Source organism: Neofelis nebulosa, chromosome 10, assembly GCF_028018385.1.
Source record: "Neofelis nebulosa isolate mNeoNeb1 chromosome 10, mNeoNeb1.pri, whole genome shotgun sequence".
NCBI classification, from domain to species: domain Eukaryota; kingdom Metazoa; phylum Chordata; class Mammalia; order Carnivora; family Felidae; genus Neofelis; species Neofelis nebulosa.
This window is the reverse complement of record NC_080791.1, coordinates 107,985,243-107,998,956: the sequence shown is the minus strand read 5'-3', so window position 1 is coordinate 107,998,956 and position 13,714 is coordinate 107,985,243. Positions and strand designations below refer to the sequence as shown.

The window sequence follows — 13,714 nt, the reverse complement described above, 5'->3', positions numbered from 1 at the left end:
GAACTTCAACTTTCAGAGTTTGGAAATTCTAGCTTCTTCCCCTCTATCCTGCGAGTCTGGGACACGAAACGCAGTCTCCGGCCTGTGAATCCTGAGCCCCGCCCCCTTCCTGACCAAACTGGCCGCAGATCAGAGCAGACCTCTTTCCGACCCTCTGGGAACCTCCCCGAGGTCCAGCCCGCCTCAAGGGACTCTGGAGGAAATCTGCAGGGGTTTGCGAGTGGGTGAGGGGAGCCTGATCTCTTCCTGTTTTGTACATAGATTTATTTTTCAGTTTCAAGGAAGATGAATACATTTTGTAAAAAAAAAAAAAGAAAAAGTACACGTCCGTGTTTCATCTGGGGAATTGCGGGCGGCGCGGGTGGGATGAGGAGTGCCCCCTCTCCCCACTGCCTTCTGGCCTTCGGGCTCCCCACCTGTAGGGAGCAGGGGAACCGGGCGCGGGGGGGGGCGGAAGGGGGGAAGGGAGGAGATGCCGCTGGCCTGATCCCTCGGCCCCGGTCGGCTCCGCCCGGCCTCGGGGCTTCCCCTCGCCTCGGAGCGCCTGTCCCGCGGGCGCCGCCTCCCGGTGGGGCGGCGGGGCATCCCCCTCTGGCACCGCCCCGGGCCCCGGCCCCGCCTCCTCGGCCTCGGAGCCACCCGCGCCCGCCCCGGCGGTGCTGCCCCGCCCCACCCCGCCCCGCGCCGCCCCGCGCCGGCTCCGCGGCTCCGCAGCTCACGACCGCCCGCCCGCCGGCCCGCCCGGCGCCGGGCAATGGCGCTGCTGCGGGACGTGTCGCTGCAGGATCCGCGGGACCGCTTCGAGCTGCTGCAGCGCGTGGGGGCCGGGACCTATGGCGACGTCTACAAGGTGCGCCGGGCAACCGGACGGGCGGGAGAGCGGCGAGGAGGGTGCAGGCTCTGCGCACTACCGCGGGATCCAGCCCCCAGCCCCGCCCCCTCCTCATCCCGCTTCACCTCCTCCGCCCCTGCAGGCCCGAGACACGGTCACGTCCGAACTGGCCGCGGTCAAGATAGTCAAGGTAGACCCAGGTGAGGGCCTGGAGGCAGGGCCTCTGCGCTGGTGGGAGGGCATAGCGCCTGGTGGCGCTGAGAGTTGACCCCCTGAGAGACAGGCCCCAGGAGGTGCTGTCACTTGGGATCTGTCTGGCCCGGATATGCCCATTTTGCAGATGAGGGCACTGAGTTAGAGCAACCCCCATGCGCCCTCCCCCCATGATGCCCTGTGCTCCCCAGGGGACGACACCAGCTCCCTCCAGCAGGAAATCACCATCCTGCGTGAGTGCCGTCACCCCAATGTGGTGGCCTACATTGGCAGCTACCTCAGGTGAGGCTGTTTTATCCCCTTGCCTACCCTCAGGCAGCCCCCATGTGGCCCTGCCACGTGCTCACCCAGGTTCTGTGCCCTCACAGGAATGACCGCTTGTGGATCTGCATGGAGTTCTGCGGAGGGGGGTCCCTGCAGGAGATATACCACGGTGAGGGCCAGGACTCCAGGCCCCAGAGGGCCACAAGCCTTTCCCCAACTCCCTCTTCCCCAACATGGGGCAGGAGAGGAGAGCTGGGGTCCTGGAGCTAGGCCCTTCTCCACTCCTAACTGGCTGTGTGACCTTGACAGAAATGGTGTCCTTTTCTGGGCTCTGAATCCCAGACTGTACAGGGAGGGGATAAGGACATAAGGACAACACCTCTTTCACCCAGCAGTGCCTACTGCTTCCCCTACACAGGGTGGCCTGGCAAGGTCAGCATCTCCTCCAGACCTCCATGCCAGCCTTCACCCCTTCCATTTCAGCCACCGGGCCCCTGGAGGAACGACAGATTGCCTATGTCTGCCGGGAGGCACTGAAGGTAGCTGGGCCCATAAGGCTGTTCATGTTCCTAGTCCCCAGGAGTTACGGGCCGGGAGACTGGCTGCCCTGTGTGTGTGGGGGGGGGGGGGGGGGGAGTGCGGGGGGGGGGGGAGTACTTCAGGCAGGGCTGGCCCGAGGGGCTGTGGGTCCTGGGGGGAAAGGGGCCCCAGCCCTGTTGCCGGAAGCAGCACATTTCCCTCTTGGCTCAGCCACTTCCTGTTTGGGGAGAGGGGAGGAGGAAGCTGCTTGGGTGGGGGGCCCCAGTCCTGAGAGGGGGTTCAGGAGAGGTGGGATAGTGCTGGGTGGCTGCTCTCAGGAGCTCCTTTTTGTCCCCAGGGTCTACACCACTTGCATTCTCAGGGGAAGATCCACAGAGACATCAAGGTAGGGGTCTGGCCCAGGGCATCGTGGGAGGCAGGAGGAGGCTCTTGGGGGCACCAGACGGGATTCTCTCTCCTCCATTCCCACAGGGAGCCAATCTTCTCCTCACCCTCCAGGGAGATGTCAAGCTGGGTCAGTACCCCGGGGAAACAATCAGGGTGAGGGTTCTGTGGGAGCTCGTGGAGGCTTAGAGTCTGCGTTCAGGTGCTGGGTGTCCTTGAGCAAGTCACTTTACCACTTAACCCTCGGTTTCCCCGTTGAGACAATAGACGAGCCCTCCTTCCCTGCCAGAAGTTGGATGTGGTTGGGTCTTTATGGATTCTAACCTGGGACCGCGCACTCGGTCAGGGATAGAAGGTGGTTGACCCCTCCCGGAGGGGGACCTGGCCTTGCCTCGGACCTGTGGCAGTTGTGGCTGAACCTGGGCCACCTGCTCTCTGAACCCTTCAGGTGCATTCCGAGCCTGAGCCCTGGAGGTGGGTGGGGAGTGGTAGCCAGTGGGCGGATGGGAGTAGCTCTCTCTCCCCGCAGCCGACTTTGGGGTGGCAGGCGAGCTGACGGCATCTGTGGCTAAGAGGAGATCTTTCATCGGGACTCCTTACTGGTGAGGCTGTACCTTGGGCTGGCGGTGGGGAGGGGGGCGGGCGCCACAGGTGGGGCACCTGGCCATCCCATCTGTGACCCTGCCTCTAGGATGGCCCCGGAGGTGGCCGCCGTGGAACGCAAAGGAGGCTACAATGAGCTATGTGACGTCTGGGCCCTGGGCATCACCGCCATCGAGCTGGGCGAGCTGCAGCCCCCTCTTTTCCATCTGCATCCCATGAGGTCCGCTGAACACTTACTTGCCCCTCGCCTGACCTCGAGGGCCCTGCTGACCTCGTCCCCTGACCTCGTGCTCTCCACAGGGCCCTGATGCTCATGTCGAAGAGTAGCTTCCAGCCGCCCAGGCTGCGAGACAAGACTCGCTGGTGAGGGCCCACACCGCCTGCTGGGGCCTCCTTTCCAGCAGTCTCCATGGGGGCGGAGAGCCTTCTGCCAACTCCCAGGGCACAGCCTGCGGAGCCCTGCCCTCTCAGCCTTTGTGGACTATCTGCCGGAGGGGCTTGAGCCCTGCCTCTGGGTCGGGCGACCCAGCCTGGGTCGGGAGGAAGGGCAGACGGTTAATGATGGGGGGCGCTGCCGTGTCACGACGCAGCATTGCTTAGGCCAGCCGCCCTTGGCCTCGGGCCGGCTCCTTCCTAGAGCAGACTTCCTCCTCTGGAGCGGTGGCAGGGGGCAGCTGGCAGGATGCTGCACGTGAGGGCTAACCTGGGTCTGGGGGCGGGGGGGCTCTTGTGCCCACTAGGACCCAGAATTTCCACCACTTCCTCAAGCTAGCCTTGACCAAGAACCCCAAGAAGAGGCCAACGGCAGAGAAGCTTCTGCAGGTGGGAGGCAGGGGCAGGGCAGGAGCCTGGATGCTTGAAAGCAGGGCCCTGGAGGTCAGGAACCAACCTGTGCCCCCCTCAATCTTGCAGCACCCGTTCACAACCCAGCAGCTCCCTCGGGCTCTCCTCACACAGCTGCTGGACAAAGCCAATGACCCCCACCTCGGAACCCCTTCCCCTGAGGACTGTGATCTCGAGGTGAGTGAGCAGAGCTGGGGAATGGGTCCTGGCCTGGCCTGGCCGGGTGGTAAGAAGTGTGGAGGCGGTATGAGTCAGGGCCCTTTAACTTAAATGTTGCCAGCACCGAGAACTTTCCTCCAGGCAAGCCCGCCCATTCGAAGTCTTCCCTGGGCCCATCTTGCCCCCACCCCCCCCCCATACCTCCCACCTGATAAATTCCCCACCCTTGGTTCAGGCTGACCTGACCTGTGTGATCTTTGGCCAGCCACTTGCCTGTCTGGGTCGGTTTTCTCATCTTTGAAAACGAGGGTGCCATTTAATCTTGGGATCGTCTCAGAGGGTTGTGAAAACAAAACCCATCTGTGTGCAGAGAGCGCTTCCAGGCGAGTGCTGGGTGTGTGTGTCGGCTGTTTGCGTTCTCTCTTAGGCTTATGACGTGTTCCCAGACACCATTCACTCCCGGGGTCAGCACGGCCCGGCCGAGAGGACCCCCTCAGAGATCCAGTGTGAGTCTGCTGGGAGGACTGTGTCTGTGGATTTGGTGGGGTGGGGGGCTGGGTGTGGGCATTTGGTGTGAGTGTCGGGGTCGGTCGGGAGCCCACCTTCCTAACTCGGGTACCCTGGGCCCCCCAGTTCACCAGGTGAAATTTGGTGCCCCGCGCAGGAAGGAAACGGACCCACTGAATGAGCCGGTGAGGGTCTGTTGCGGGGTGGGGGGGGGGTGGGGGCGGGGCATGGCAGGGGTGCAGGGGGGGGCGTCTCAGATTCCTGAAGCAGCAGCAGCCTGGTCCTCTGGCCGTGGAAAGCCCTGTGCAAGCAGGCTTGTCCCACCCAGGACAGCGAAGGCGGTGCAGGGGGAGGGGGACTGCTTCCCGGGCACAGGGACCATGCCTTTCTAACACGCGGGCCTGTCACAGACCCCGAGCCTCTCCTCCAGCTCTCTGCCGCGTCTGCATCCGAGCCTGGTCATCCGACTATACCTCTTGCCCTTGCGCCTCTCCGTCCCCTTCTCTGGCTGTCAGTCCTCCTCTTGCGTAGTTTCTCTGCCTCTCGCTGTCCCCCTCGCTCAAAATTCTCTTGCCTGTTTCCGTGTCATTTTCTGTCTGTGCGTCCTGTCCTTCCCACAGTCTCTCCATCACCCGCCCACATTGCCTCTCTTGTCTCTGACTCTCTTTTGGTCTTTCTGACTCGGTTTCCCCGCAGTGGGAGGAGGAGTGGACACTGCTGGGAAAGGAGGAGCTGAGTGGGTGAGTGAGGGAGAGGGAGGCTACAGGGAAGGGGGAGGGGCAGCAGAAAAGGCTGGCCTCTGACCTCATCCCCTCCTGCCCAGGAGCCTGCTACAGTCAGTCGAGGAGGCCCTGGAGGAAAGGTGAGGGGCTGGGCTCGAAAGGGTGGGGGGCAGCTGGACCCGGGGCCTGGTCACATCTCACACCTTATGTCCCTCTGGTTCGTCCCCGACAGGAGCCTGACCATCCGACCAGCCTCAGAGCTCCAGGTATGGAGTGGGGGAGGGCCGGAGAGGGTGCAGTGGGGGTGGGTTACCGGTGACCCCCTAGCAGCCAGGCTCGGTCCCCTGACTCTCCTGCCAGGAGCTGGACTCCCCAGACGATGCCATGGGAACCATCAAGCGGGCCCCCTTCTTGGGGCCACCCCCTGCTGAGCCTCCAGCTGAAGACCCTCTGTCCAGCCCCCTGGGTGAGTCCGAGCCTGGGGGACCAGGAGATAGGCTCAGGGCGGGGCTAGAGCTGGAATTCACAGCCCTTCTGTGCCTGCAGGAACCCCACCCCCACCTCTCCCAGGCCCTAACAGCCCCCCACTGCTCCCCACTGCCTGGGCCACCATGAAGCACAGGGACGATCCTGAGGTGAGGGGGTGCTCCAGACGGGCTGGGAGGCTGGGAGGCTGGGACTGTCGCCTCGGCCCTGACTTCTTCCCTCCCTTCCAGAGATCATCCTGCCACGGGCTCCCCCCCACCCCCAAGGTGCATGTAAGTGTCGGTCCCGCGGCCCTGCCACCCTGAAGCCCCCCTGCCTGCTGCCCCCTCTCCCCCCATCTTCTTCACCAGCCTCCTGCCTTCTCCCCAGATGGGCGCCTGCTTCTCCAAGGTCTTCAATGGCTGCCCCCTGCGGATCCACGCTGCTGTCACCTGGATTCACCCTGTCACCCGCGGTAGGCTGGGGCAGGGAGGAAGCAGGAGCCTGGGACCCCGCAGCTTGGGCCAGGGGGCGTGACTGACCTCTGACCCTGTACCCAAACCCGCAGACCAGTTTCTGGTGGTGGGGGCTGAGGAAGGCATCTACACCCTCAACCTGCATGAACTGCACGAGGATACACTGGAGAAGGTGAGGCCCGGCTGGCTTTGGAGGGGAGAGGGCCTTGGGGGGCTTGGGGGGCTGACTCCCCGTCTGTCTGTCCGTCTGTCTGCTCTGCGGCCCCTAGCTGATCTCACACCGCTGCACCTGGCTCTACTGCGTGAACAATGTGCTGCTGTCACTCTCAGGTACGGGGTGGGGTGGGGTGGGGCGGGGCGGGCAGGGCCCGGGGCCTGCACCCTGCCCGCCAACACTCTCTGAGCCCCTCTGTCCCTCCCCGGCAGGGAAATCCACGCACATCTGGGCACATGACCTCCCGGGCCTGTTTGAGCAGCGACGACTACAGCAACAGGTTCCCCTCTCCATCCCCACCAACCGCCTCACGCAGCGCATCATCCCCAGGTCGGGGACCCGGGGGGTGCAGCGGGGTGGGCAGCGGGGGGAGGCAGAGGGGCAGAGCCAGGGTCGAATAGGGCCCTGCACGGGACTGGTGACCTCAGGTGTGTCACTTTGCCTCTCTGAGCCCAGTTTCCTAGTCCATCAGCGTCGGTGCCCCCTCCCCTTGCCCTCAGGCCTGTTGGAAAGCAAGGGGACCACAGTGTGGCAGCTGTGGTTGTTAGGGTGGGGCGCACTTGCTGTGTGCCTGGTCGTAGGCAGGGCTTGGAGACAACAAACCAAATGCATCTTTGACAGTCAGCCCCTGGCCCCCCTCAGTGACCCAGAGGGAGAGCCAGGAGGGGCGCAGGGGCCTCTGAGGGGCCAGCCACACGAGGGCCTGCAGTCGGAAAGTGCCCAGTGGGTTTCCAGGCAGATGAATTAGAGAACCGCCTTCGGGGTGGGGGGTGGGGGGGGAGAGAACATGCCAATGCACGTGGGTGACCTGGGGGAGCAGTCCGAGAGGAAGCTGCATGGCTGGCAGAGCCCTGCCTTCGAGGCCAGGCCCAGGATCTGGGTTTGGTTCAACTGGCCGCGGCACCGCGAGCATTTTAGAAGGATCCCTCTGTATGTCGATCAGGACTCTTTCCGTAGCGGGCAAGGCAACTCACTGACTTAAGCACGGAAGGGCGGTTAGTGGTTCATGTGACTGAAAGTTCAGGAGAAGGGTTAGCTTCAGGTCCAGCTGGATCCAGGCTTCCATGGCCTCGCCAGAAATCTGCCCGCGTCTCTTGGCTCTGCTGTCCTCTGTCCCCTTCGTTCTCAGGTAGGCTTTCCTCTCCTCTGATGGATGCCCACGGTTCCAGGCCAGCGTTGCATTAGCTAACAGCCCTACGGTGCTAGAATCCCTGCTTCCACGAAATTCCCACAAAGTCCGGGGACCAGTTCTCTTTGGTCTAGCTTAGGTTCATGCCCACTTATGAGCCTGTGGCTGTGGCCATGAGATGAGGAGCTCAGGGTGGGGGTGGGGGGGGGCCAGGCCGGGGTCACGTGCTGTCTCCTAGTCCTAGGGGTCAAGAGAGAGGGGCCCGTCAGACTGATGAAGGCTAGAGCCATCTGCCGGCTGTGCCGACGGCAGCAACAATGGATCGGAGGGGGCGGCCGGCGAGAGGGCACTTGGAGAGGAGGGCTGCGCAGTGGCCTGAGGCAGTGGGGCTTAGGCTGCAGGGCGGACAGACTTGAACCCTCTTCAGAAAGTGGGGCTGACGGGATCTGGGGCCTGACTGGAGTGAGCAGGAGGGAGAAGGAGGGACCGGGAGACCTCAGGGGAGCGGATGATGTCGTGTGTTTTATGAGGTGTCCAGGGGGACGTCTGAGACAGAGTCCCTTTTTAGTCATTCAGCGAGTATCCACTGAGTACCTAGTATGTGCCTGGGGGACTCTGTGAACTAGGGTTCTCTCCTCTTCCCCAGACTTTCTCGTCACGGGAGACCGACAGCAAACGACTGACGTAAGAAAGGTGCTCTGGGGTGCACAGAGGGGAAGGTAGTACATGCAGAAGAGCAGGGATAAGGAGGGCCAGGAGGGGTGGGGCCTGGATTGGGGTTTTAAACAGGGTGGTCAGGAAGGCCATGTGAGTAGAGGCTCAGAGCAAGCCTTGTTGTTACCTCTGGGGAAAGCATCTCAGGGTGGGGGTGGGGGCAGTGCAAAGGCCCTGGGGCAGGAACAGGCCTGGCCTGTTTGAGGAAGGCAAGGAGACTGGTGTAGCCAGATGGATGGAGCGTGGGGAAGATGATCTGGGAGGGCCCGGTAGCCACAGTGAGGCTTTTGGTTTTGACTCAGAGCAGCCTGAGCGCCACTGCAGAAGAGTCACACGGACTGAGGTTTTCAGGCGATCCCTCTAGCCGCTGTGTTGAGGAAAGATTGAAGGGGTGAGGGGAAAGCAGGGAAGCCTGCCCGGAGGTTATTGTGATCATCAGGTGAGAGGTGACGGTGGCGGCGTGGGCCCGGGTAGAAGGGAAGGAGCTGAAAAGCGGCTAGGTTCGGATTTCATTTTGGAAGTTGAATCAGCAGGATTTCCCCACAGTTGGTGGATGGGAGAGAAAGAGGAGTTAGGGAGGAGTCCAGGGTTGTTGGCCTGGGTGAATAGAGCTGTCATCAGGCGTGGCTGGAGCAGGACTCAGTGTTGTCACGTGGCGTTTAAGGTGCGTAAGCGGGGCCTTCGTTGGCCGTGGGCTAGGTGAGACTGAATTCGAGGAGGGGTCTGGGCTGTGGGCTTAGACGTCCCCCTGCCCAGGTGGGTGGCGGGAGCCGGTAGGGACAGGCCAGTGGCTACCCCCAGCTGGGAAGCCTGGGGCGCCGGCCCTTCCTGGAGCAAGCTCACTCATACGGCATCTGGAGCCCTGTGGCCCTAGGGCTTCCTGAGCTCAGTCCCCCAGCAAACCTCTGCTTTGTCCCAGGACCTGCAGGAAACAGGCCTGTCAGCACACCAGCGAGTCCCTGGCAGCTTTGGGTGTGTGTCTGGGAAACTACAGAATCGCAGTGTCCACTTCGAACATAAAGAGCAGAGAGCCAGAGTTGTCTGCAGAAAAAAACAAATACAAAAATATGCGCTTCTGTCCCATCCAAAGGCCGGTTGGGGAAGAGAGTAGAGTGAGGACAGAGGGACGGGGAGAGACGGGCACGGGCCGCCTCGGCGGGGTCCCCCTGCTGGCAGAGGGCCCAGACGGGCCGCTGGGAGAAGGTGGCAGGGCTGCGGACATGTAGCCCTGTCCCCCAGAGGAAGAAACAGGCTCAGAAGGTCCCCTGAGGGCTTGGGGGACAGCCGGTAAGCAGAGCAAAGACTCCACCTCTCCCCTGCCTCCAAGGCAGGCCCCCCCCTGCTGGTCCCTGTTGGTGTAGCTTCAGCTGAGGCAGTGGGGGGGGGGGGGGGGTGGAGGGCAGGGCAGGGCAGAGAGAGGGCAGGCCCAGCCGTTTGTTTGCGGTTTTCTTGCAAGTCTTAATCTCTCCGGGCCTCCCTGCCTTTCTGTGACACACGACATGTCTAGCGGGACCGCCGTGAGTGCTCTGGCAGCCTAGCAGGGCTGGAGTCTCCAGCAGCTCCCCACCCCTCCACGCTCTCATTTCTCCATTCATTTCTTCATGTATACCTTGCTTTCACCTGAAAAGGATTTTCGATGACTGGAAATAGGAGGGAAAGTAAGAATTCAGAATGAAAGCCCTTTGTGAGAGTATTCTGAGTGCCAGGCTCTGCGGTAAACCCTTCTCCTGTATTCACTTGTTTTTTGTTTTTGTTTTTTAAATTAGAGAGAGAGTATGATGGAGGGAGAGGAGCAGAGGGGGGGGGGAGAGAGAGAGAGAGAGAGAGAGAGAGGGAGGGAGGGAGGCTCTATGCTCAGCGTGGAGCCTGATGCGGGGCTCGATCCCACAACCCTAGGAGCCAAAATCAAGAGTCGGACGCTCAACCGACTGAGCCATCCAGGTGCCCCTGTATTAACTCATTTAATCCTTACTGTGACCCCCTGAGGTCGGTGCCACTGTTACCTGCCCCCCCCCCCACCATTCTACGGATGTGGAAGTTGAGGCAGGGGGGAGGTTACGTGACTTGCCCAAAGTTGCACAGTGAAAGGTACTTCTGTGATCCAAACCCGTGGACTGAACAGAGACACTGCAGGCTGTGGAGGTGGGTGCTAGAGCCACGGGACCGGCTTCTGCTCCTGTGCCCTCCACAGCTGCGTTACCCAGGCACATTGTTCTGCCTCTCTGAGCTTCGGTTTCTCACCTCCAGGGGCAGGAAAGCGATAGTCCCCATTTCTTAGGGCTCCGTGGGGCCTCGGCCATGGATGGCACCCATGACACGTGTCCTGGTTGTCGCCCCTGCAGGCGCTTTGCCCTGTCCACCAAGATCCCAGACACCAAAGGCTGCCTGCAGTGTCGTGTGGGTAAGAGCTGGGCCGGGTGGGGCCGGGGAGGGCTGGCGTCACGGGCACAGCCCGGGACCCACTGCCCGCCTCTCTCACAGTGCGGAACCCCTACACGGGCAGCACCTTCCTGCTGGCTGCCCTGCCCGCCAGCCTGCTCCTGCTGCAGTGGTACGAGCCGCTGCAGAAGTTCCTGCTGCTGAAGGTGTGGGGCGGGCGGGTGAGGCCGCGGGCCCCCCCCCCCCGGGGTGGGGGTGGTGGGCCTGGGGCGAGACCTGAGCACCCCTGCCGCCCCCAGAACTTCTCCAGCCCCTTGCCCAGCCCGGCGGGGATGCTGGAGCCACTGGTACTGGACGGGAAGGAGCTGCCGCAGGTGTGTGTGGGGGCTGAGGGCCCCGAGGGGCCCGGCTGCCGAGTTCTGTTCCATGTCCTGCCCCTGGAGGCCGGTCTGACGCCTGACGTCCTCGTACCACCTGGTGAGCGGGAGGGCCCTCTGTGTGTGTGTGTGTGTGTGTGTGTGTGTGTGTGTGTGTGTGTGTGGGACAGAGAGCTAGACAGTTGGCGAGAGAGAGAGATTGCGTGTCCCCTGCAGCGTATGGCTCCACGGAGACCAGCCTCCCTTCAGCTGGGCTTCGTAAAAGATTTCATTAGACCAAAGGGCTCAGCAGCTAAGAAAACCCACCGCTGCAGGGGCCTCAGACACGAGCTGTGTCATTCTTAGGCCTCACGACGGCCCGCGAGGTAGGCATCGTCATGCCTGTGTTACAAATGAGGGAACTGAGGCTCAGAGATTTGTGGTCCCACAGTGATGGAGTCACACGGCGTGCTTCTCCTGACTCCGGACACCCTGCCCTCCTCCCCGCCCCCGTTCCCCCCCCCCCCCGGGCTCCCTGGGACTCACCCCTGCCTCTGTGCGCCTGCAGGCAGGCCACTTTGCTACTCTGAGCCTCAGTTCCCCAGCCGTGCTGTGCGGGAACCCAGTGGGGCTGCTGGGGGGTTGAAATGTGGTTGTGGGGACAGCTGGCTCTAGCTGTCCGCCACGTCTTCCTCTTGGGGCCAGAGCGGGGCTGGTGGCTCAGCCAGGCCGTGTCTCCCTTGTCTGCCTGCAGAGGGGCTCCCGGGCACAGCCCAGCAGGTGATCCAGGTGGACAGGGACACAGTCCTAGTCTGTTTTGACCGTGAGTGCCCCTGAGGTCAGGGTTGGGGGCAGTGGAGGGGGTTAGGGGAGGCGAGGGAAGCCTTGTGAGTGGGGGTCTGCCCCCCCAGAAGGGAACCACCTGGTCCCCACCCACCACCAGCCCTCTCCCTGTGCAGGCTGCGTGAGGATTGTGAACCTTCTGGGTGAGCCCACGGCCACACTGGCGCCTGTGCTGACCTTTGACTTCCCCATTGAGACTGTGGGTGAGTGACAGATGACGACAGGGTGGGGGGGCGGATATCCCCAGCCTGGAGCAGGTGGTGTGGCCCAGGGGCCTGGGGCTGGGGGTGGGACGAGGAGGCAGGTGCCACAGCCCCTCTCAAGGGCCACCGCGGTCTGTGAGGACCTCTGTGGCCCAAGTGTGGGCCCAGGGCGTGGCTGGGGGAGCCCCAGTGTCCTCAGGGCAGGTGCAGGGCTCATGGCAGCTGGATTCCCCCTAGTGTGCCTGCAGGACAGCGTGCTGGCCTTCTGGAGCCACGGTATGCAAGGCCGAAGCCTGGACACCAACGAGGTGAGCGGAACCCGGGAACCTGGCCTCCCCTGACCTATCTGTCCCCACCTCTTAGGAGAAGACCTGCTGGGGTGGCCTCAGAGTCCCTTTCCTTTCCAGGTGACTCAGGAGATCACAGATGAGACAAGGATCTTTCGAGTGCTCGGGGCCCACAGGTAAGACGGGGCGCCTCCCCTTTAGAGGCCCCTGAGGCCGTATGGACATGCGCACAGGCCTCAGGCCCCTGCCTTGCTCACCTCCGGTTCTGTCTCCCCTCCAGAGATATCATCCTTGAGAGCATTCCCACCGACAACCCAGGGGCTCACAGCAACCTCTACATCCTCACGGGCCATCAGAGCAGTTACTGAGAGGGTCAGGTCTGGCCGGTGGCATTCCGCCGTCCCGCCCCCAGGCCTTAGCGGCATTCCCCTTTAGGCAGTGGTGCCTCCCGGATCTGAGAGGCCCAGGCTCTGCTGGTCTGAAGGGCAGAAATAATTCTGAGAAGAGTTTCGGGGCTGTGGAGGGGAGGGGAGCCCACCCCGGGCCCCTGCGATAACTGGACCAGAGGAAGCTGCTGTCCCCTCCCCTACCCCCGTGGGCAACCCGGGCCCTGTGACAAGGGCCCCGGGCAGGGTGGGAGCAGGCCCGGGCGATCCATTCCATTTTGTTCCACGTTTCTTTTCCATTCTTCTTGCCAAGAGCCTGCCCTGCCCCCTGTCCTGGGGAACATGGTATTTAAAAGAAAGACTATATTGGTATTAAAGCTCGTTTGATTTTACTCCACTGATCCCTCTTTGTCGGGGGTTGGGGGGGAGAGCTGAGGAGGAGGACTGGGGAGGCTTCCTCTCCCTCCTCCCGCCCTCCCTCCCTCCTTCCCTCCAGCACATCTTTCTGTGGCAGCAGGTGCTATGGGTGCCCCATGGAAGGGTGGGCCACCAGTGCTCTCTGGTGGTTCCCTTAGGGTACAGCCAGGCAGAGGTGGTGGAGAGGCCAGTGGCCCCGAAAGGCCTCTTAGGGGCACTGTCTTCCAGGGCTCCCTGCTCAGGATGAGCCCTCAGCTTTGTAATATGAGGCCTCTTTTATGGCCGAGGAATGATGCAGTTGGGGGAGGCAGGCTGAACAAAGGGACTCTCATCCCGGGCACTCCTGCCCCCTATGGGATCTCACCAGGCAGCCAGCACCCAGGGAGGGCCAGCCACTGGCAGCTCCACCCTGTGCCAGCGAGGCTTTGGTTTCTGGACACAGCCTGTCCTGATCTGGATCCCCTGCCCAGGCCCGGGGCTGCGTCCCTGCCTCCCACCTGCTGCTTAGGTGTGTTTCATCAGATCAGGACCGCTAAATATGGACTCCAGCGTCAGACTAGTCTCCGGGAAGATCAGCCTGTGTCCATTTAACAAGTATTCCCAGTCAGCCTTCCCAGTGCTAGACCCCGGGCTCACAGAGGGGTCACTCCCAAGATGTGGACCAGCCCCCAGGGAAGGGAGGGTATCTCGAGGGTATGTCTGTCTGCCCGTGGCTGACCTTGTGCTTTGCCGTGTCACTCTCCCACTTTTCCCTCTTGGAGGGCTCCGTACCCTCAGG

At 62.6% G+C, this 13,714-nt stretch overlaps 1 protein-coding gene across 1 annotated transcript; it reads left to right on the top strand.

Annotated features, from left to right (window-relative positions):
• Positions 1-677: 677 nt before the first annotated feature.
• Positions 678-12,911, top strand: MAP4K2 (mitogen-activated protein kinase kinase kinase kinase 2). The gene is made up of 32 exons (XM_058689542.1): positions 678-850; positions 975-1,032; positions 1,237-1,327; positions 1,414-1,478; positions 1,793-1,848; positions 2,187-2,234; positions 2,321-2,363; positions 2,763-2,835; positions 2,925-3,056; positions 3,137-3,199; positions 3,577-3,658; positions 3,749-3,856; positions 4,266-4,344; positions 4,472-4,530; positions 5,042-5,085; positions 5,169-5,207; positions 5,300-5,333; positions 5,428-5,533; positions 5,614-5,702; positions 5,784-5,825; positions 5,923-6,007; positions 6,101-6,180; positions 6,278-6,338; positions 6,435-6,552; positions 10,408-10,466; positions 10,547-10,650; positions 10,744-10,921; positions 11,555-11,623; positions 11,760-11,846; positions 12,084-12,154; positions 12,254-12,309; positions 12,414-12,911. Exons 1-32 carry the CDS (start codon positions 755-757, stop codon positions 12,499-12,501), a joined length of 2,463 nt encoding a protein of 820 aa, XP_058545525.1. The 5' UTR covers positions 678-754; the 3' UTR covers positions 12,502-12,911.
• Positions 12,912-13,714: the final 803 nt, after the last annotated feature.